Raw genomic sequence first — 22,333 nt, forward strand, 5'->3', positions numbered from 1 at the left:
CTGCATTTGCATTCAGTCTGAGGATTCGGAACAAACGGTGTGAGAGAATATTCCATGTATATTGGCAGTGTATTGCTATTGAGAGCCATACCACATATAGAAAACCCAAAGTGGACAAACTGACATTTCTCTGGGAGTCATTTCTGTGTACAAATGTTTGATGGAATTCAAATGAAGGGTAAGTGGGGTGATGTGGTGTTGTAAGCTGATAACAGAGTGTGTACAGCTCAAAAGGCATTCACACCCGCGGCGGCGCCCCTCCTTTCTCTCCTCTATCACCAGACGTTGTGCTGGAAGGCATTCTAGGGCATAATTAACTCTTCAGACAAGCTGTAAATTCCCATCTCCATCCCTGACTAGGATGACTCAGAGATTGACTTATTGAAAAAATACCATTTAGGTTTCCATCTCCAAATTAGACACGGCAACAAAAATCTCACCGGATAATGCGCAATGATAATGACATTCGTTTTACACGTGGTTGGTGAAAAAAAAACGGCCTTTCAGCTTATCCCAGCAACAGGTGATCATTACCAGCCAAGCGCTCACCCTCCTCAGTCACGCACAAAAAAAACTACTGCACTCTGGGAACAAAAAAAAATCATTAGACAGATCAAACATTGCACAACATCAATGAGGTTAAAAATAGAGAGTAATGAGAGATTCGATTAGCTACATATTGAGAATATGGGTAGAAAAGAAAGCAATCCTTCTTCATAGAGCTACATCTGATTAACCCGAGTGAGTTAACCTCCTGGGTAATATTATTGATCGCCTACTCAGAGCTCATAGTTGTTCTGCAGAAGCGGTCACACTAGACCAGGAAATAAACAACGTGACAAAAGGCATGATGCAGCCTACTTCTTCGGCACATTCTCCATCAGTCCTCCTTAATTTTAAGGACCTGTCATACTGCCCTCTCAAAACGCTCTCTCTCCATCTCACAGAAAAATCAATCATACGTCATAGTTTTATCATAAGTTGAAAGTGTTGTAGCAGTGGAACAAAGTGCCAGACCAAGTGGTGGATTGCTTTTTCTCAAAGCAATAAAAAGAGCCTCCAACTTGTTCTTCCGTGTGAGTCCCAGAGTATGAATGATGTATTTTCGCACACAGTGCCATGATGACGGGCAAGGAAGACCCAAGATTGTATCTGCCTTTTCACTTACTTGGTAACAAGTTTCATAGTACAAGTATCCCGTAGAAGTAGCAGAGAGAAATCAATGTAACCACTAAGTTGTGTGAATCAGTGGTAAGAGTCCTCTTTGGTGGGTACAGCTCTGAACAACACCAGTCAATACTGTACTCAGCCCTGAGCATCCACCAGTCCAGTCAGTCAGTGTTATCCCATGGATGAGAGTTTTGACAACTGTACATCCATGCTGAATTGCCGATGAAGGCACACTATTTTCACCTCCTTGTTTGAAGTCTGTATAAATAAAACAAACATTCACTGAGATATTAGTAGAACGCAACAGGAGAAGAAGACTGACAGATGCACACAAAGAGATAAGAAAAAGATGAACACCAACACAATAAGAGCCACAGAGTAAAGCTAAATACATAAGGTGGGAGAGACATGGGTAAACACAGCCAATCACACAGATCAATGCTCTTGTGCAGACACACAATAACAGAGATGAGAGCTCTGAGCTGACCTTCGCGATGGATGGGGCTGTCAGAACATCACAGTCTCTGGTTCGGGTTCTGAGTGGCGGCTGGTCACATGGCGATGACCCTGGAAGTGGACCGACTCTTTGAGGCCCTCCCTGGAATGGTGCATGCTGGGAGTAGACTTCAGTAGACTAACTGAGGAGAACAGGCCTAAAGCAGGAGAAGATTGGATAGGGATTCGAAATATCCTTCAATAATCTAAAGCAGGGGTGTCAATCAATCAAATTGAAGAATTTCTGAAGGATATTATGTTTTAAAAAAGACCTAAGTGTCTTCACCGTGTTCAGCCCGCTAACAATCCCCAAAACGAAAGCTACACTCTTAGAAAACAGGGTTCCAAAGGGCTTCCTCGGCTGTCCCCATAGGATAACCCTTTTTGGTTCCAGATAGAACTCTCTTGGTTTCCATGTAGAACCGTCTGTGGAAAGGGTTCTACATGGAACCCAAAAGGGATCTACCTGGAACCAAAAAAGGTTATTCAAAGGGTTCTACTATGGGGACAGCAGAAGAACCCTTTTAGGATCTAGATAGCACCTTTTTTTTTCTCCTACGAGTGTAGACAGTCCGGAACCATCAAAAAGTCCCAAAAGATTGGATAGAAATCACATTTTTTTCAGATCTTGACAAGGCAATATACCCAATTTGCCATGAAGCCTCGGTGAAGACAGAATGTGGCCCCGAGGGCAAAATGATTTTGACATGCCTGTTCTTAAGCAACAGAGCTAGTGTTATTAAACTCAGTTCTGAACATATTTCGCTCAGACAGCGGCATGCCAGTCTTAAAAGAACATTATAGCTCTCATACCTCTGCCTTCAAGGTCTTGATCTCCCAGCTGAATGGACACATCAGCTGAATCCCACTCATAATTCTCATCCACTGAGGCCTTTCTCCTGAAGAAACACACGCACAAGCGGAAAGTTTGCAATGGCTAAAGTTGAAGATTTTCTCTCATCAGCTATTCATTATGTTGCATGTTGCTCAATGTCAAAGGGACAATGTAGAAAGAAAGCATTAGAGATACTAAATAAAGGGAGACTGAAGTACATACTAGCTCACGGGACAGACTCACCTTTTCAATGTCTCCATGTCCTGTAGGTGTGACTCCACTGTGTTTCCCTGCATCTCCTCGGTGGACTCAGGAGAGCTGGTGAGGGTTGGGGACAGGCAGATGGACATTCGCCCGTTTGGAGGCTCCAGACTCCCCCTGCCACTGCTCTGGCTGGCATAGCTACTGTAGCTCCCCCCCAAGTCTGGCACTCCCCGATGATACCTCCCAATCTCCACCTCATGTCCCCCATACCTCTCCTCCTTTTCCTCCTCCACTACTACCTCCTCCTGCTTCTTCTCCTCCTGGGGTGGCTGAGGGGTATGGTGAGGTGCAGGCCAGCTGTAACCCCTGAGCAGGGAGGGAGCCGTGGTTCTGCCTCTACAGTCTGGGGGTCTGGGGTGCTCCCTGTGGTCCCTGGGGAGAGATACATTCTTCCTGGCCTCCATGCGCTGCACTGACCTCAGGGCCTCCTGGTAGGTGATGGGCCACCTGTAGGCGTCTGGGAAGATGGAAGCCTTCTTCCTGGGGTCGTGGGGGGGATGACTGGGGCTGGAAGGCACTGAAGGAGGGGTTGGGGGGAGCTGCGTCTGTCTCTCCAGCACCGGTCGTCTTACGCTTTGGATGTGCATATCACCCCCATATGCTTCACAGAGCTGCTGTGGGGCCCTGCTGGGAGGTCGGGTGTCCTGGGGGAGGTGGCGGGGAGGGGAGGCAGAGAAGCAAGGGGGGCCTCTGTGTGAGTGGGGGTCTCAGGAGCTAAGGAGTTTTCGGGTTCAAAGAAGACAGAGTCTGGGCGGAAGGAGAAGGGAGAGGAGCAGTTCTCCTGACTGAGAGAGTCGACCCAGGCATCAGGCGTCAGGAAGTTACCCAGGGATTGTCTCCTGGAGTCTAGACTCTGGCTGCGTTGGTGGTTGCTGCCGTTCCTGTTCTGAAAGCCTCCTAGACTGATAGCCTTCCTGAGCGCCGGCCTAGGAGGCTGAATGGTAGCTGGGCTTCTGCTCCGAGATGACCTCCTGTGCCACTTCTCCCGCTCCTCCCTAGGCACTGGGCTTTTCCTGTGGGCCAATGGATGGGCTCTGTGGCCTTTCATGGTCTGTGGTCCTCTGTGGTCTTTCTCAGCCAATGGGGACTCATTGTTTACCTGATGGGCATGTCTCTGGTGCCTTATGGGATTTGTAGGAGGATCCACTGAGCCTTCATCCTCTGGTTCATCCACAGTCATTTCTACACATTCTGAGAGATCAACCGATGTGTGTAGAGATGACTCTTCACATGGCTGTGACCTTGCTAACTCCACTCTCCATGAACCAGGCACTTTGTTGACAGAGACATCTGGCTTAGACTTGTGTGAAATGCTGACATTACATTGATTGCTCTTGCCGTTCCATTCATGTGACTCCAAGTCACCTCTCTTCAGCTCTGTTGATATGTTAGTTTCATCACAAAGCCCTGTGTGTGTCTTGACCCTTGCAGTCTCCATCCCTTCCTGCCTTTCTAGTGGATGTTGGCTCACCCTCCTCTTAGAGTGACACTCTGGTCTCTCTGACCTGAAGGGGTGTTGTGTGACAGGTGACAGAGAGGGACACTGGGTGAGTGGAGGGTCACAGCGGAGGGCCGCTGTCCTCTCAGAGGGGGTCTGATGTGCTGGGACAAGGCTGGTGGCTGAAGTGAGAGGGCTGGCCTCCCAGATAATATAGGACGGGGGTGAAGGGCCTTTGGCCATGCTTGAGCACCCCCTGTTGACCTGGGGGTGACTGAGATGATGGGGGTGACTGAGATGATGGGGGTGACTGAGATGATGGGGGTGACTGTGTGGTGAAGTGTTGTCCTGAGGTTTCCATATTGGATCGCACTCCTCAAACTCTCTCCACCTCACCTCGTCACTGCCTGGTCCCTCTCTCTTCCCGTCTAAAGTAGCGTTACTATCAAGTGTGTACTTCCGTAGCTCTCTCTCCAGCTCCTCTCTCTCCCGGGCCAGCTTCAGACACCTGCTCAGGTTGCCGGTCTCCTTCTCATGCTCCATCTGCAGGACCAGGGTGCTGGCAGTGGCTGGCTGGACAGCCCGCTTTAGGGATGGGTATCCTGGATTGCTTTCCTCCATGCTTGGCTGGGGGGACATGTCTGAGTTACTGTCTGAGTAGAGACTACTCTTGTCTGGATGTCCAGCACAACTGTCCTTCTCCTCATCCAGGTAGAAGCGTCCGTGGAGGGAGAGGTGTTTGGCCATGGCCCGGACCCTGGTCGTGGGGTTGGGGTCAGTTCCACCACAGGGGGGTAGGTCCACTGAGAGGACAAAAGGCGGCTCCCTCCCCACCCTCTTCTCAGAGCGAAGGGACACTGACCTCTGGACCCCAGTGGATTGTGGGAAGTCTTTCCTCAGGGATCTCATGGTGTTGGAGGAGGGGGCGGAGGCCTGGTCGTAGGGCAGCTCAATGAAGCGACCGTCTGGACCTCTAGAGATAAACTCTAGAGGGGAATTGGGGGAAGAGCCTATCCTGGGGAGGTGGTGATGGTGGTGGGCGGCATAGTGAGGAGGAGGTGGGGGGCAGGAGAGCAGCTGCTGGCGCTGGTCCTTGTATTCACTGTGGCTGTCTCTGCCAAAGGAGGAGTGGTCTGACTGGGAGGAGGAGCAGGAGGAGTGGGAACCGGGATAGTGGGGGTGGCAGTGGGGAGGGAGGAGCTTCTGCTTCAGCACACTGTCTGGACTGCTAGCAAGCGACCTGCTACAAGAGAGAGAGAAGGGGTTTAAAGGAAGGAAGGAAGGAAGGAAGGAAGGAAGGAAGGAAGGAAGGAAGGAGAGAGAGAGAGAGAGAGAGAGAGGGCCATTTTACTGAGCCATCACCATGTCTTGAGATGTTTTGTGAAGACATCTTGAGTCATCTTAAGACATGTCTTTGAGAAAATGAAAATGTGTCTATAGCGAGTCATGAAGACTTCTTAAGCTGTCTTGAAGATATCAGTCTTGAAAAAAAAAGAAGACAAAGGCGATCCAGGGTATGGTCAAATTAAAATCTCCTAAAAGTCCGGAAAAAAAAATCGCCCTACAGTAATTAAAACAAAATGTCGAGAAGGAGAACAATTAATGATATTATGGAGGAAGTTACTTACGTTGAGGGGGGGCTTTTATAGATGGCAGGAGGGAGATCTGAAGGGGGGATGATGATTCACAATGACACAGTCACCATGGAAAGGAAATAAATGAAAAAAACTACATCAAGCCCAATAATATGAGCCCAATCAAAGCAGACAAAAATGGCCTGAGCCACAGCAATGGGCCGTGCCTCAAAGTTAATTACACTCAAATTAATCAGCCACATTAATGAGGAATGACCCTAATTAGCTAGCAATGTAAACTAAATCAACTTATTTTACAATGAAAGGGGAATGGGGTTGACAAGCATGGCGATGTGTCTATGCACTGAACTGTGGTTTAGGAAAGTGTACTGGTAGTCATCTACATGCTGTATAATGGTGTTCATAGTGCATGTGATCAGTAAGTGATCATGTTTCACCATCTGTCATCTTCCTGCGTCGCTGGTCTCTCTTGTGACTGAAGATACACACGGTCCCCAGGACCAGGATGAGGGCCAAACACAGGAAGCCCACGCCGCCCATCACTCCAGCCAATAGCGGCTCAGGCACAAACTCCAGGAAGCGGGAAGTGGCAGGGTACATATCCATCCCTGTGACATGACCGCAACATCAGCATCCATAACACAGAACTCTACCACAGCCAAATGTTAACAATGCATTCCTTACAGTAAATACACTAGGGCAGCTTGTCCAACACACAGTATGATAAAAGCATGACACTATCGCTGATATATCCGTCTTCAATAAGTCCCATGGTGAAATATGAATATGTTAAAAAAGACAGATATGGTCAAATTCTAAATACGTTATTAGCTGCAATATTTCATAACTCAGACTCTTAAAAAGACCAGTATTCTCCAGAGGGCTGTTCTAATTCTGTAATGGGCCTGTGGTGCCTGTGGTAATGTTACAGAGGCTGGTTCTGCCTGGCTCCCCAGCCTGAAACACTAACCCATGGTGGAGACGTTGACTGATGGACTGGGCTCACTCAGCAACTCCCCTCGCCGGGACAACAGCCGCAGCTCGTACACACAGTCCTACACACACAGGGGAGGACGGAGGGACGGGGGGATGAAACCAGACTTTGTCAACATAGGATCACGCCTGCAATGCTAATCAGGCTCATCTGAATTCAGATGTAGGGAAGAGAAGGAGAGAGGGACAGAGGAGGCAGACAGAGAGGGGAGAAAGGACATAGATTGAAAGAAGGAAGAAAGATGATCGCTGTCATATGATAAGCCTGAGAGAGGCTTCCTCATTTAAATACCACTGTAGTGTCTAACGGAGATAAGAGTCTTTAAGACTGATGTCTGCTGACTGGTCTCTGAGGGAGTGACGAACAGGGACTGGCGGTTACCTTGCGCAGACCTGGAACGATCATCACACTCCTATTGGCACCGATGTCCTCGTCCAGATTGAACCACTCCCCTTGCTCAGTGCGCGATTGGAGGACAAATCCAGTGATGGGCAGGAACTGAGAATAGGGGGACCACTGCAGGACTATACCTGCCAAGCTCTGATTGGCTGACAGCGATGTGGGTGGCTCTAGTTTCGCTCTCCTTGGGAGTGGATCTGAAGGCGTAAGACAGAACACACTTAAAAATAGACCACTTAGGAACTATAATTTGGAGAATAATGTTCAAGCATGCAGCCTTGGACTAGACAATGTCATTCAGGCTCTAAAGAGACATTGTAAACAGAAGACACTTCAACACAACGGGTACTGACTCAGAGTTCGGGTGGTGGCGATTTCGCTGAAAGGCCCAGTGCCCACTTTGTTGTGTGGCAGGACACTGAACTGGTACTCTGTGGCAGGAACCAGCCCCGTCACCTGCAGACTGGAGCCAGAGAGGAGGGCACAGGCACAGAGAGCCACTCCTGTTTCTCCCCACTGTCACCAACAGACATCTGCTTCAACCTGCAGAGAGAAGATGAGAGTGAATGGAGAGAAAGAAAACAAACATTTTGATAAACTCCCATATCTACTGGGTGAAATACCACAGTGTGCCATCACAGCAGCAAGATTTGTGACCTGTTGTCACAAGGGCAACCAGTGAAGAGCAAACACCATTGTAAATACAACCTATATATGTTTATTTATTTTCCCTTTTGTACATTTAACCATTTGCACATCATTACAACACTGTATATATACATAATGACATTTGAAGTGTCTTTATTCTTTTGGAACTTCTGTGAGTGGAATATTTACTGTTCATTTTTATTTTTTATTTCACTTTTGTATATTATCTACTTCACTTGCTTTGGCAATGTTAACATATGTTTCCCATGCCAATAAAGTGCCTTGAATTGAAAATTGAATTGATAGAGAGTGTGTGTGTGCGCATATTCTATGCACAATGTAATATATATATATGATAACGTAGAGATTCTATACAATAGCATTATTTTCAAGAGATGGTGTCACGATCGTCGTATGGAGTAGACCAAAGCGCAGCTTGGTTAGAATACATTCTCCAACGCATAACACGGTGCCTGCCCGGTACAACGACCTCTCTCTCCACGGTAAGCACGGGGAGCTGGCGCAAGTCTCCTACCTGACTTCGCCACACTCCCCGTGTGCCCTCTGCCAATACATTTTTGGGGCTGCCACTCGGGCTTCCAGCCGCGCCGCCGTGCTGCCTGCTCATACCGGCGCCTCTCTGCTTTCGCTGCCTCCAGCTCTGCTTTGGGACGGCGATATTCCCCTGGCTGTGCCCAGGGTCCTTTGCCGTCCAGAATCTCCTCCCAAGTCCAGAAGTCCTTTGATTGCTGCTGCTGTCCGTTACCACGCTGTTTGATCCATTGTTGGTGGGTTATTCTGTCATGATCGTCGTATGGAGTAGACCAAAGCGCAGCGTGGTTAGAATATATTATTCTTTATTTAATGAAGAACACGAAGAACACGAAGAACAAAAAACAACAAAACGAATAAGACGAATGTGACCGCTATATAAACAATGTGCTACCGTGCAACATAGACTCCGGCCTCAAAAACCTAAACTAAAGGGGAGGATCCGGGTGGGCCTCTTTCACGGCGGCGGCTCGGGTGCTGGACGTGGACCCCACTCCACCATAGTCTTAGTCCGTTTTTGTGGCCTCCTAGGAACGGCGACCCTCGCCGCCAACCTAGGACTGGCAACCCTACTAAAGGACCCCACTGGACTGAGGGGCAGCTCTGGACTGAGGGGCAGCTCAGGACTGAAGGGTAGCTCAGGACTGAGGGGCAGCTCAGGACTGAGGGGCAGCTCAGGACTGAGGGGCAGCTCAGGACTGAAGGGTAGCTCAGGACTGAGGGTTAGCTCAGGACTGAAGGGTAGCTCAGGACTGAGGGGTAGCTCAGGACTGAGGGTTAGCTCAGTACTGAGGGGTAGCTCAGGACTGAGGGGTAGCTCAGGACTGAAGGGTAGCTCAGGACTGAAGGGTAACTCCTGGCTGGCTGACAGCTCTGGCAGCTCCTGGCTGGCTGACGGCTCTGGCAGCTCCTGGCTGACTGACGGCTCTGGCAGCTCCTGGCTGACTGACGGCTCTGGCAGCTCCTGGCTGACTGACGGCTCTGGCAGCTCCTGGCTGACTGACGGCTCTGGCAGGTCCTGGCTGGCTGACGGCTCTGGCAGGTCCTGGCTGGCTGACGGCTCTGGCAGGTCCTGGCTGACTGACGGCTCTGGCAGGTCCTGGCTGACTGACGGCTCTGGCAGGTCCTGGCTGACTGACGGCTCTGGCAGGTCCTGGCTGGCGGCTCTAGCAGCTCAGGACAGACGGGAGACTCTAGCAGCTCAGGACAGACGGGAGACTCTAGTAGCTCAGGACAGACGGGAGACTCTAGCAGCTCAGGACAGATGGGAGACTCTCGCAGCTCAGGACAGACGGGAGACTCTCGCAGCTCAGGACAGACGAGGCGCAATGTAGGCCTGGTGCGTGGTGCCGGCACGGGTGGTACCGGGACCGAGGACACGCACCTCAGGGCGAGTGCGGGGAGGAGGAACAAAGAGAACTGGGCTCTGGCGTCGCACAGGAAGCCCGGTGCGGGGGGCTGCCACCGGAGGGCTGGTGCGTGGAGATGGCACCGGATAGACCGGACCGAGAAGGCGCACTGGAGATCTGGAGCACCGAGCCTGCCCAACCTTACCTGGTTGAATGCTCCCCGTAGCCAGGCCAGTGCGGCGAGGTGGAATATCCCGCACTGGTCTGTGCAGGCGAACCGGGGACACCATGCGTAAGGCTGGTGCCATGTACAGTGGGGCAAAAAAAGTATTTAGTCAGCCACCAATTGTGCATGTTCTCTCACTTAAAAAGATGAGAGAGAGGCCTGTAATTTTCATCATAGGTACACTTCAACTATGACAGACAAAATAAGAAAAAGAAATCCAGAAAATCACATTGTAGGATTTTTTATGAATTTATTTGCAAATTATGGTGGAAAATAAGTATTTGGTCAATAACAAAAGTTTATCTCAATACTTTGTTATATACCCTTTGTTGGCAATGACAGCGGTCAAATGTTTTCTGTAAGTCTTCACAAGGTTTTCACACACTGTTGTAGGTATTTTGGCCCATTCCTCCATGCAGATCTCCTCTAGAGCAGTGATGTTTTGGGGCTGTTGCTGGGCAACACGGACTTTCAACTCCCTCCAAAGATTTTCTATGGGGTTGAGATCTGGTGACTGGCTAGGCCACTCCAGGACCTTGAAATGCTTCCTACGAAGCCACTCCATTGCCCGGGCGGTGTGTTTGGGATCATTGTCATGCTGAAAGACCCAGCCACGTTTCATCTTCAATGCCCTTGCTGATGGAAGGAGGTTTTCACTCAAAATCTCACGATACATGGCCCCATTCATTCTTTCCTTTACACGGATCAGTCATCCTGGTCCCTTTGCATAAAAACAGCCCCAAAGCATGATGTTTCCATCCCCATGCTTCACAGTAGGTATGGTGTTCTTTGGATGCAACTCAGTATTCTTTGTCCTCCAAACACGACGAGTTGAGTTTTTACCAAAAAGTTATATTTTGGTTTCATCTCACCATATGACATTCTCCCAATCTTCTTCTGGATCATCCAAATGCTCTCTAGCAAACTTCAGACGGGCCTGGACATGTACTGGCTTAAGCAGGGGGACACGTCTGGCACTGCAGGATTTGGGTCCCTGGCGGCGTAGTGTGTTACTGATGGTAGGCTTTGTTACTTTGGTCCCAGCTCTCTGCAGGTCATTCAATAGGTCCCCTTGTGTGGTTCTGGGATTTTTGTTCACCGTTCTTGTGATCATTTTGACCCCACGGGGTGAGATCTTGCATGGAGCCCCAGATCGAGGGAGATTATCAGTGGTCTTGTATGTCTTCCATTTCCTAATAATTGCTCCCACAGTTGATTTCTTCAAACCAAGCTGCTTACCTATTGCAGATTCAGTCTTCCCAGCCTGGTGCAGGTCTACAATTTTTTTTCTGGTGTCCTTTGACAGCTCTTTGGTCTTGGCCATAGTGGAGTTTGGAGTGTGACTGTTTGAGGTTGTAGACAGGTGTCTTTTATACTGATAACAAGTTCAAAAAGGTGCCATTAATACAGGTAACGAGTGGAGGACAGAGGAGCCTCTTAAAGAAGAAGTTACAGGGTCCTTTGCCGTCCAGAATCTCCTCCCAAGTCCAGAAGTCCTTTGATTGCTGCTGCTGTCCGTTACCACGCTGCTTGGTCCATTGTTGTTGGGTTATTCTGTCACGATCGTCGTATGGAGTAGACCAAAGCGCAGCGTGGTTAGAATACATTATTTTTTATTTAATGAAGAACACGAAGAACACAAACAAAAAACAACAAAACGAATAAGACAAACGTGACCGCTATATAAACAATGTGCTAACGTGCAACATAACATAGACAATAACGCAATAAATACCCTAAGAAGATGGCTGCCTAAATATGGTTCCCAATCAGAGACAACGATAAACACCTGCCTCTAATTGAGAACCAATCTAGGCAACCATAGACCAACATAAACACCTAGATCAAAACAACCCCATAAATCTACAAAAAACCCTAGACAGTACAAACACCCTAGAATAAGACAAAAACACATATCACCCATGTCACACACTGACCTAACCAAAATAACAAAGAAAACAAAGAATACTAAGGTCAGGGCGTGACAGATGGGGCAATGTTAGTAAAAGAAACAGCTTGAAAAAGCATGGTGAAGGATACTGGTTTGTCTTTCAAACTGCTCTATCTGGCATCAGTAATTACTGGTGGGTTTCTGTGTTCTGTCCCAGTCAGTGTCAATACATTTCGTCTGTTTCTCCGTTTGTGACCGTTTACCTCTGCTGCCGCTGATGATGCGCTGTCCTCCACTGACGTTCAATGCAATATATGAATATGTTGCTAATATGGTTACACAGCACAAGGCCATGGAGAGGGAGACAGAACATAGACTAGAAGAGTAGATGACTCACCAGACTGTGAATTTCTGGGTGTATCCCCCATCAAAGCCTGGTTCCCAGGAGACATTGGCCTGCTTCGCCCCTGGAGTGACAGACACCAGGGTGGCAGCATGGGGACTGGTGCCTGACAGACCGAGGAGGAGAAGAGAAAGAGGGAGCGAGAAGTAAGAAGGGGAAGAATAGTGATAAGATGAGCGTTGCGTCATTATTTGACATTGATTCGTAACATACTGATGCGGTTACATAACGTCATGAACAATGTTCGCAGTAGACTAGACTACGCAGCTCCCCGGGGACTGCCATGCAGAATAAATATCAACCCACAGAGAGAAGCACGAGATTGAACTTCACTCAACTTTCTAGAGCAGTAGTCAATCTCCAAGGCATTCCTAGTTGATCGCCAAACATTTCTGTAAAAAAAACAACGATAACGCCTTGTGTTCCTATTTTTTGTTTTTTTCGTCTCATGCTGTTGGCGATAGGTGCACCCGATTCAGCTGCCCTGCGTGCCAGGTAGGTGAATTGTTGCCATTTTTAATCATTTCAAGTGTCTGAAGGTACAAACTCTGTCTACCCGGTGGGCCCGGAGAATAAATCAAGTGCACCTAGTAGGCCTACCGCTGTCCAATCGGATGGCTCAGATTACCGTGTCTGCAGAAACGTAGCAGGCATAAAAGAAAACTACAGCAAAGATGATACTGTGAGACTTAAAACGTTTAAAACAATGACTAGAGAGAAACTGTCAATGAATGCAGCAAAGAGATGCTGTTTTTATGAGTGAGTTCATGTTTAAGTTCTTACTCAGCACTGTCAACACTTTGTATTCAACACTTTTATAAACCATAAAATACTCGTTCTTCCTATTTCCACTCAGCGCTGCAACAAGCACTGCAGCAGTAATGAATGAGTAGGAAAGTGTATCTATAGGCGTTGTTGTTATTATTACCGGCTTGGGTATTTTTTAATATCAAGGAATATTTCACTTTCTCTGTTCATAGGAGTAACAGCATGAATTTGTGCATGAGGCAGAAATAATGTGGTTTTGCCATCAGTTGGAAGACGGTGTCCCTTTTTGGTCAGTGTCAGTGGAGGAAAGGGAGAGCGGAGGGATGTTGAGAGGCGGACCCTCAGTCTGCTGCTCTCTCCCTCCGCTGAGACTGACCATCGGATGCAGGCACCATCAGCCCAGTAAAATTAAAATAAAAAGCTAATTATTTAAATGTATGCTCACTCAGCTGTGCCTCACAAGTAATACAATAATGGATCTATTAATCGGTGTGTAAAAAAGTGGTCAGATGAAGCAGATGCTAAGCTACAGGACTGTTTTGTTAGCACAGACTGGAAAATGTTCCGGGATTCTTCCTATGGCATTGAGGAGCACACCACAACAGTCATTGGCTTCATCAATAAGTGCATCAATGACGTAGTCCCCACAGCAACCATATGTAAATACTCCAACCAGAAGCCATGTATTACAGGCAACATCCGCACTGAACTAAAGGATAGAGCTGCCGCATTCAAGGAGCGGGACTCTAACCCGGAAGCTTATAAGAAATCCCGCTGTGCCCTCCAGACGAAACATCAAACAGGCAAAGTGTCAATACAGGACTAAGATCAAATTGTACTTCACCAGCTCCGATGCTCGTCGGATGTGGCAGGGCTTGCAACAATTACAGACTACAAAGGGAAGCAAAGCCGAGAGCTGCTCAGTGACACGAGCCTACCAGACACGCTAACCTATGAAGCGCAAATAACACTGAAACATGCATGAGAGCACCAGCTGTTCAGTACAACTGTGTGATCACGCTCTCTGCAGATGTGAGTAAGACCTGTAAAACAGGTCAACATTCACAAGGCCGCAGGGCCAGGCGGATTACCAGGACGTGTACTGCGAGCATCCACTGACCAACTGGCAAGAGTCTTCACTGACATTTTCAACCTCTCCCTGTCCGAGTCTGTAATACTAACATCTTTTAAGCAGACCACAATAGTCAGGACAACAACCTCTCCCTCAACATGATCAAGACAAAGGAGTAGATTGTGGACTACAGGAAAAGGAGGACCAAGCCCGTCCCCGTCCCCATTCTCATTCTCATTGACGGGGCTGTAGTGGAGCAGGTTGAGAGCTTCAAGTTCCTTGGTGTCCACATCACCAACAAACTAACATGGTCCAAGCACACCAGGACAGTTGTGAAGAGTGCACGACAAAACCTATTCCCCCTCAGAAGACTGAAAAGATTTGGCATGGATACTCAGATTCTCAAAAGGTTCTACGAGAGCATCCTGACTGGTTGCATCACTTCCTGGTATGGCAACTGCTCGACCTACGACCGCAAGCCACAACAGGGGTAGTGCGTACAGCCCAGTACATCACTGGGGCCAAGTCAGAGGAAGGCCCTAGAAATTGTCAAAGACTCCAGCCACCCTAGTCATAGACTTCTCTCTTCTACCGCACGGAAAGCGGTACCGGAGCGCCAAGTCATAAGACTCCTGAATATCTAATCAAATGGCTACCCAGACTATTTGCATTCCCCCCCCCCCATCTTTTACGCTGCTGTTACTCTGTTATTATCTATGCATAGTCACTTCAATAACTCTACCTACATGTACATATTACCTCAATTACCTCGACTAACCGGTGCCCCCGCACCTTGACTCTGTACCGGTCCCACCTGTAAATAGTCTCACTATTGTTATTTTACTGCTGCTCTTTAACTACTTGTTACTTTCATTTCTTATTTGCATTTTTTTAACTGCATTGTTAGGGGCTTGTAAGTAAGCATTTCACTGTCTACATCTGTTGTATTTGGCGCATGTGACTAATAAAATGTGATTTATGATCATATAGTCTACCTCAAATTTAAAAATAAAAAAAATGTAATGGCCAGAACAACAATGTATTGGCAGGACAATTCCAGCAAAGCCAATATGCAGTGATAATGTATTGGGTTTATAGCTTACTGCACAAACCTCATTTCTACAGTACTGTTTTTAATAGGTCAATGTTGCATAGGCCTGAGTTTTTTAAGTCATGCAAATAACATATCTAAGTGGTAGATCCCCGGCTTGCATTTTGACTCAGAAAAGGTTGATGACCACTGTTCTAGAGTTTTCCCTGTTAGTGTTAACTATCAACGTTTCCCTTTACTGTGGCAATTGTGGTCGAATCAACGCAAAATTAGACACTTTAATGCAACATCATGAAACAAAACAAACTATGCAAGAGATTTTGCATCGGAGTATGATTCCATTGCACTAACATACACAACTCAGCCCATAGTAGACCTGTATGCAAATAGACCATTGTCATTTATGGATCTGTGCCATTTACTTTGAACTGGACTGTGTCTACAGCACAAGTGGTCGTGAGTAGATGGGCTTGTTTTGAGATCAAAGCGAGAGCTGCATGTAGCCACATTTAGTTCATATCCTTTACCAGTTAGTGAGTTATTAGCCCAGTTATAGATCATTTGTAGTCAGCAATAGGGGAGTGAGAGCAAAACGTGCACATTCCTAGACATCTTTGAAAAGCGAGTCAGGTAAAGAGCTTTTTTTTGTCTTAAAGGGGAAGTGTTGTATTTTGAGACGGGCTTGAATAAGCTAAGTAGCCAATAAGCAGAGGGTAGCCTAATTTGTCTGCTTCTTGTAATAATGGTATGGAAATAATAATGCATATTATTTTGTAAAGTGGTTTCTTTCATCAAACAGTACAACAACATGTTCAGTCACCTCGTAGGTCTAAACGGACAAGTGGATAAACAGGGTAATGTCAAGCCCTGTATGTTTTTTTCCAAAAGTCTCATGGAATGTAGGCCTACATTGGCTGCATGATAGGACAGCTATATCCATGTTAAAATGTTATGGGATGCATTTTCTCCATAGTTTTTCATGGTAGGCCTACATTATGATCAAATAGCCACAGTAGCCTACTTGGCCACTGTTAAAACTGTAACTTAAAGCAGTAAACGTGCGCTGGAAGTCTGCACAGAATCTTTACAAAGTTCAAGTTTGCACTCAGCAAACCTGAAATTTGCTCAGTGCTGAAAAACAGAGAGAACATTGGTAATGAACACTTTACATAGTAGCTACATTAATAAAGATGAGTAAGTCAGTCAGTCTGTTCCACTCACCCAGCACTGAGATGAGAGTGCTGGCTTTGACAGTGGCCACACGGTTTGTAACGCTGCACATCCACTCCCCCTGGTGGTCTTTACTGAGAGGAAGCAGCAGCAGGGAGCCGTTAGCTGCTACAGAGTACTGAGAGCGTGTGGCAGGTCCAACCTACAGACAGGGAGGACAGAGAGATCAGACTACAGAGTACTGAGAGCGTGTGGCAGGTCCAACCTACAGACAGGGAGGACAGAGAGATCAGACTACAGAGTACTGAGAGCGTGTGGCAGGTCCAACCTACAGACAGGGAGGACAGAGAGATCAGACTACAGAGTACTGAGAGCGTGTGGCAGGTCCAACCTACAGACAGGGAGGACAGAGAGGACAGAGTACTGAGAGCGTGTGGCAGGTCCAACCTACAGACAGGGAGGACAGAGAGATCAGACTACAGAGTACTGAGCGTGTGGCAGGTCCAACCTACAGACAGGGAGGACAGAGAGATCAGACTACAGAGTACTGAGAGCGTGTGGCAGGTCCAACCTACAGACAGGGAGGACAGAGATCAGACTACAGAGTACTGAGAGCGTGTGGCAGGTCCAACCTACAGACAGGGAGGACAGAGAGATCAGACTACAGAGTACTGAGAGCGTGTGGCAGGTCCAACCTACAGACAGGGAGGACAGGGAGATCAGACTACAGAGTACTGAGAGCGTGTGGCAGGTCCAACCTACAGACAGGGAGGACAGCGAGATCAGACTACAGAGTACTGAGAGCGTGTGGCAGGTCCAACCTACAGACAGGGAGGACAGAGAGATCAGACTACAGAGTACTGAGAGCGTGTGGCAGGTCCAACCTACAGACAGGGAGGACAGAGAGATCAGACTACAGAGTACTGAGAGCGTGTGGCAGGTCCAACCTACAGACAGGGAGGACAGAGAGATCAGACTACAGAGTACTGAGAGCGTGTGGCAGGTCCAACCTACAGACAGGGAGGACAGAGCGATCAGACTACAGAGTACTGGGAGCGTGTGGCAGGTCCAACCTACAGACAGGGAGGACAGAGAGATCAGACTACAGAGTACTGAAAGTGAAGGGCAGGTCCAACCTACAGACAGGGAGGACAGAGAGATCAGACTACAGAGTACTGAAAGTGAAGAGCAGGTCCAACCTACAGACAGGGAGGACAGAGAGATCAGACTACAGAGTACTGAAAGTGAAGGGCAGGTCCAACCTACAGACAGGGAGGACAGAGAGATCAGACTACAGAGTACTGAAAGTGAAGGGCAGGTCCAACCTACAGACAGGGAGGACAGAGAGATCAGACTACAGAGTACTGAGAGCGTGTGGCAGGTCCAACCTACAGACAGGGAGGACAGAGAGATCAGACTACAGAGTACTGAGAGCGTGTGGCAGGTCCAACCTACAGACAGGGAGGACAGAGAGATCAGACTACAGAGTACTGAGAGCGTGTGGCAGGTCCAACCTACAGACAGGGAGGACAGAGAGATCAGACTACAGAGTACTGAGAGCGTGTGGCAGGTCCAACCTACAGACAGGGAGGACAGAGAGATCAGACTACAGAGTACTGAAAGTGAAGGGCAAGTCCAACCTACAGACAGGGAGGACAGAGAGATCAGACTACAGAGTACTGAGAGCATGTGGCAGGTCCAACCTACAGACAGGGAGGACAGAGAGATCAGACTACAGAGTACTGAGAGCATGTGGCAGGTCCAACCTACAGACAGGGAGGACAGAGAGATCAGACTACAGAGTACTGAGAGCATGTGGCAGGTCCAACCTACAGACAGGGAGGACAGAGAGATCAGACTACAGAGTACTGAGAGCGTGTGGCAGGTCCAACCTACAGACAGGGAGGACAGAGAGATCAGACTACAGAGTACTGAGAGCATGTGGCAGGTCCAACCTACAGACAGGGAGGACAGAGAGATCAGACTACAGAGTACTTAAAGTGAAGGGCAGGTCCAACTGAAAGTGAAGGGCAGGTCCAACCTACAGACAGGGAGGACAGAGAGATCAGACTACAGAGTACTGAAAGTGAAGGGCAGGTCCAACCTACAGACAGGGAGGACAGAGAGATCAGACTACAGAGTACTGAAAGTGAAGGGCAGGTCCAACTGAAAGTGAAGGGCAGGTCCAACCTACAGACATGGAGGATAGAGAGATCAGACACACAAGCTGGGCTGATTGCTGATGAAGGGCAATCTGCAATCAGTGAAGTGTTTGTTTGTCTCTGTTTATCGGGAGAGGGGTGCTTGCTTGCAGTTGTGTGTTAAATAATAGCTATTTCTGCCTCAGGGTTTGTCCACAGTTCATACTATCGTATTCACATGTTGACTGAAGAAGTCAGTAGAGTACAGTCATTTGCTGTGGGGTCTGTTGGAGTGTACTCACCTTGCTCCAGGTTATACTAGGGGCTGGATCTCCAGTGGTCTGGCAGGGAATAACAAGCATTCTCCCAACCTCCTGTCTATACTCCTTACGGGGACACACGCTGAGTGACGGGGGGTCCTGTGGGTCATAACAAAACAACCAGCCGTGTCATTTAGTCAAGGAGTTTATCGCAATTAGAGAAAGTGAGTGAAACAGTTGATTACCTTCAGCTTTAGCCACGATTAATATATTTACAAAAGGATTAGATCCATAATTAACTTTGATATAGAGGAGCTATTGTAATCAGACCACATTAAACTCAATTCATGGCCTCCCGGGTGGCGCAGTGGTTAAGGGCGCTGTACTGCAGCGCCAGCAGTGCCATCGCGCCCAGGCTCTGTCGTAACCGGCAGCGACCGGGAGGTCCATGGGGCGACGCACAATTGGCCTAGCGTCGTCCGGGTTAGGGAGGGCTTGGTCGGTAGGGGTGTCCTTGTCTCATCGTGCACCAGCGACTCCCGTGGCGGGCCGGGCGCAGTGCGCGCTAACCAAGGTGGCCAGGTGCACGGTGTTTCCTCCGACACATTGGTGCGGCTGGCTTCCGGGTTGGATGCACGCTGTGTTAAGAAGCAGTGCGGCTTGGTTGGGTTGTGTATCGGAGGACGCATGACTTTCAACCTTCGTCTCTGCCGAGCCCGTACGGGAGTTGTAGCGATGAGACAAGATAGTAGCTACTAAACAATTGGATACCACGAAATTGGGGAGAAAAAGGGGTAAAATTCAAAAAATAAAAATTAACTCAATTCATGTAACAATTCAAGCAGAGGAGTGTAAGAAGGTCATCAAAATGCTCATTGGCTATCTCAGATAAGAGAGAGACTTTTAATTGGGTAGCATTTTATTTTACAGTGCTGTTTTCATAGGTATTTATCTGCAATTTACAAGGAAACTAAGTGGTAAAAATGGGACATTCTAGTCTAGTTAAATTGCACAAAATTAGTAACCAACTACTTGCTTCCAAATTCTTTTAAAAGAAACAAACCAATATTGCAGAAGTTATTATTATGCAACTACCATTTTACCACGTAATTTCTAAGTAAATACCTGGTCATTTATGTACTGTACAATAAACTGCTAGAGGACATTGGGTGTACCCTGACCTGTAGGATGACTGTCGTGGGCCCTGATTGGCCCATGGTCCCGTAGCTGTTGTAGGGGGTACACGTGTATACGCCTGTTGCATCATCATTGGCAGTCGCCATGAACACCGAGCCTTCAGATGTCAACGTCCATCCTGGGTACTGATTAGATAATACAGAGAGAGGGATCAGACAGTTTTTTAATTCAGCTTAATGTGAATAATTATGTAAACAATGAATAGCAACTAATATCTTAGCTGAGGTTAAAGCTAAGTGTTATAAGCCCAAAAAATGATATACGGTGCCTTCGGAAAGTATTCAGACCGCTTGACTTTTTCCAAATTTTGTTACGTTACAGGCTTATCCTAAAATGTACCAAATGTAAAAAAATCCTAATCAATCTACACACAGTTTCTAGAAATGTTTGCAAATTTTTTTTTTTTTACAGAAATATCTTATTTACATAAGTATTCAGACTCTTTTCTATGAGACTCAGAATTGAGCTCAGGTGCATCCTGATTCCATTGATCATCCTTGAGATGTTTCTACAACTTGGTTAGAGTCCACCTGTGGTAAATTCAACTGATTGGACAAGATTTGGAAAAGCACACACCTGTCTATATAAGGTCTCACAGTTGACAGTGCATGTCAGAGCAAAAACCAAGCCATGAGGTCGAAGGAATAGTCTGTAGAGCTCCGACACAGGATTGTGTCTGAGTAAGGGTACCAAAACATTTCTGTAGCATTGAAGGTCCCCAAGAACACAGTGGCCTCCATCATTCTTAAATGGAAGAGGTTTGGAACCACCCAGACTCTTCCTAGAGCTGGCTGCCTGGTCAAACTGAGCAATTGGGTGAGAGGGGCCTTGTTCAGGGAGGTGACCAAGAACCCGATGGTCACTCTGATAGAACTCCAGAGTTCCTCTATGGAGAAGGGAGAACCTTCCAGAAGGACAACCATCTTTGCAGCACTCCACCAATCAGGCCTTTATTGTAGAGTGGCCAGACAGAAGCCACTCCTCAGTAAAAGGCACAGGACAGCCCACTTGGAGTTTGCCAAAGGGCACCTAAAGCCTCTCAGACTATGAGAAACAAGATTCTCTGGTCTGATGAAACCAAGATTGAACTCTTTGGCCTGAATGCCAAGCGTCACAGCTGGAGGAAACCTGGCACCATCCCTATGGGGAAGCATGGTGGTGGCAGCATCATGCTGTGAGGATGTTTTTCAGTGGCAGGGACTGGGAGACTAGTCAGGGTTGAGGCAAAAATGAACAGAGCAAGTACAGAGAGATCCTTGATGAAAACCTGCTCCAGAACGCTCAGGACCTCAGACTGGGGCGAAAGTTCACCTTCCAACAAGACAATGACCCAAAACACACAGCCAAGAAGATGCAGGATTGGCTTCGGGACAAGTCTCAATGTCCTTGAGTGACCCAGCCAGAGCCCGGACTTGAACCCGATCGAACATCTCTGGAGAGACCTGAAAATAGGTGTGCAGTGATGCTCCCCATCCAACCTGACAGGATCTGCAGAGAAGGATGGGAGAAACTCCCCAAATATAGGTGTGTCAAGCTTGTAGCGTCATACCCCAAAATACTTGAGGCTGTAATTGCTGCCAAAGGTGCCTCACCAAATAACTGAGTAAAGGGTCTGAATACTTATGTAAACGTGATATTTCAGTTTTTTTAATATGAATTTGCAACAAAAATAAATAAAACTGTTTTCGCTTAATTATGGGGTATTGTGTGTAGATTGATTGGGGGGGGGGGACGATTTAATCAATTTTAGGATAAGGCTTTAACGTAACAAAATGTGGAGAAAAAAATCAAGGGGTCTGAATACTTGCACTGTATAAATCTCTGTTAAATGGAAACATATACTCTGTTGAGCAGTAGGCATACAGGGCATATTGATTCCTTATGGAAATGGTCAAATCAGCAGCATCAGACAGTTAACGGCTATCCCTATGAGGGGAGATATGAGGCTGATCTCCACCATGGCCAGATCCAGTGGCTGTCCATCCTTGGTCCAGTCGACGCGGAGCAGGGGTGGCTGAGCTCTCACGGGGCAGGAGACCAGACCTCCCAGGCCTGTGGGGAGATATGTCTGCGGTGGCATCAGGAGAGCCTGGGCAGGGTCTGAAAGGGAGAGAGGAAACAAACTGAAGGTTGGAAGGGATTTATGGACAGGTAGGATTTGTGTCATTATGTGGGGACTGAAGATTGGAGAGGAACGCATCAACACATAGACACTTACGTGTCACAGTGAGATTGGCAGATGCAGTAGGCGGAGTCAACAGTCCGTTGGTGGGCATACAGGTATAGTTCCCAGAATCGTCTGGGGTAATGCGGGTGATGAGGAGGGTGCCGTCCACCATGATCTTCACACGGGACTTCAGAGCCCTAACACCAACAAAAAAAGAAAACTTAAAACCCATTCAGACACACAACCCG

At 47.7% G+C, this 22,333-nt stretch overlaps 1 protein-coding gene across 1 annotated transcript in view; it reads right to left on the reverse strand.

The window, feature by feature from the left end:
* Positions 1 to 3,230: 3,230 nt before the first annotated feature.
* igsf9a (immunoglobulin superfamily, member 9a) overlaps positions 3,231 to 22,333 on the reverse strand; it is a 31,517-nt gene continuing 12,414 nt past the window's right edge. The window contains 13 exon segments of the mRNA XM_029653119.2: positions 3,231 to 5,442; positions 5,831 to 5,867; positions 6,235 to 6,405; positions 6,768 to 6,852; positions 7,173 to 7,387; positions 7,544 to 7,676; positions 7,679 to 7,733; positions 12,254 to 12,365; positions 16,372 to 16,522; positions 18,764 to 18,880; positions 19,903 to 20,043; positions 21,876 to 22,018; positions 22,137 to 22,282. Of these exon segments, the coding sequence (XP_029508979.2) occupies positions 3,333 to 5,442; positions 5,831 to 5,867; positions 6,235 to 6,405; positions 6,768 to 6,852; positions 7,173 to 7,387; positions 7,544 to 7,676; positions 7,679 to 7,733; positions 12,254 to 12,365; positions 16,372 to 16,522; positions 18,764 to 18,880; positions 19,903 to 20,043; positions 21,876 to 22,018; positions 22,137 to 22,282 (3,616 nt within the window). The 3' untranslated portion in view covers positions 3,231 to 3,332.

The sequence above is a fragment of the Oncorhynchus nerka genome, linkage group LG4 (assembly GCF_034236695.1).
Source record: "Oncorhynchus nerka isolate Pitt River linkage group LG4, Oner_Uvic_2.0, whole genome shotgun sequence".
NCBI lineage: Eukaryota > Metazoa > Chordata > Actinopteri > Salmoniformes > Salmonidae > Oncorhynchus > Oncorhynchus nerka.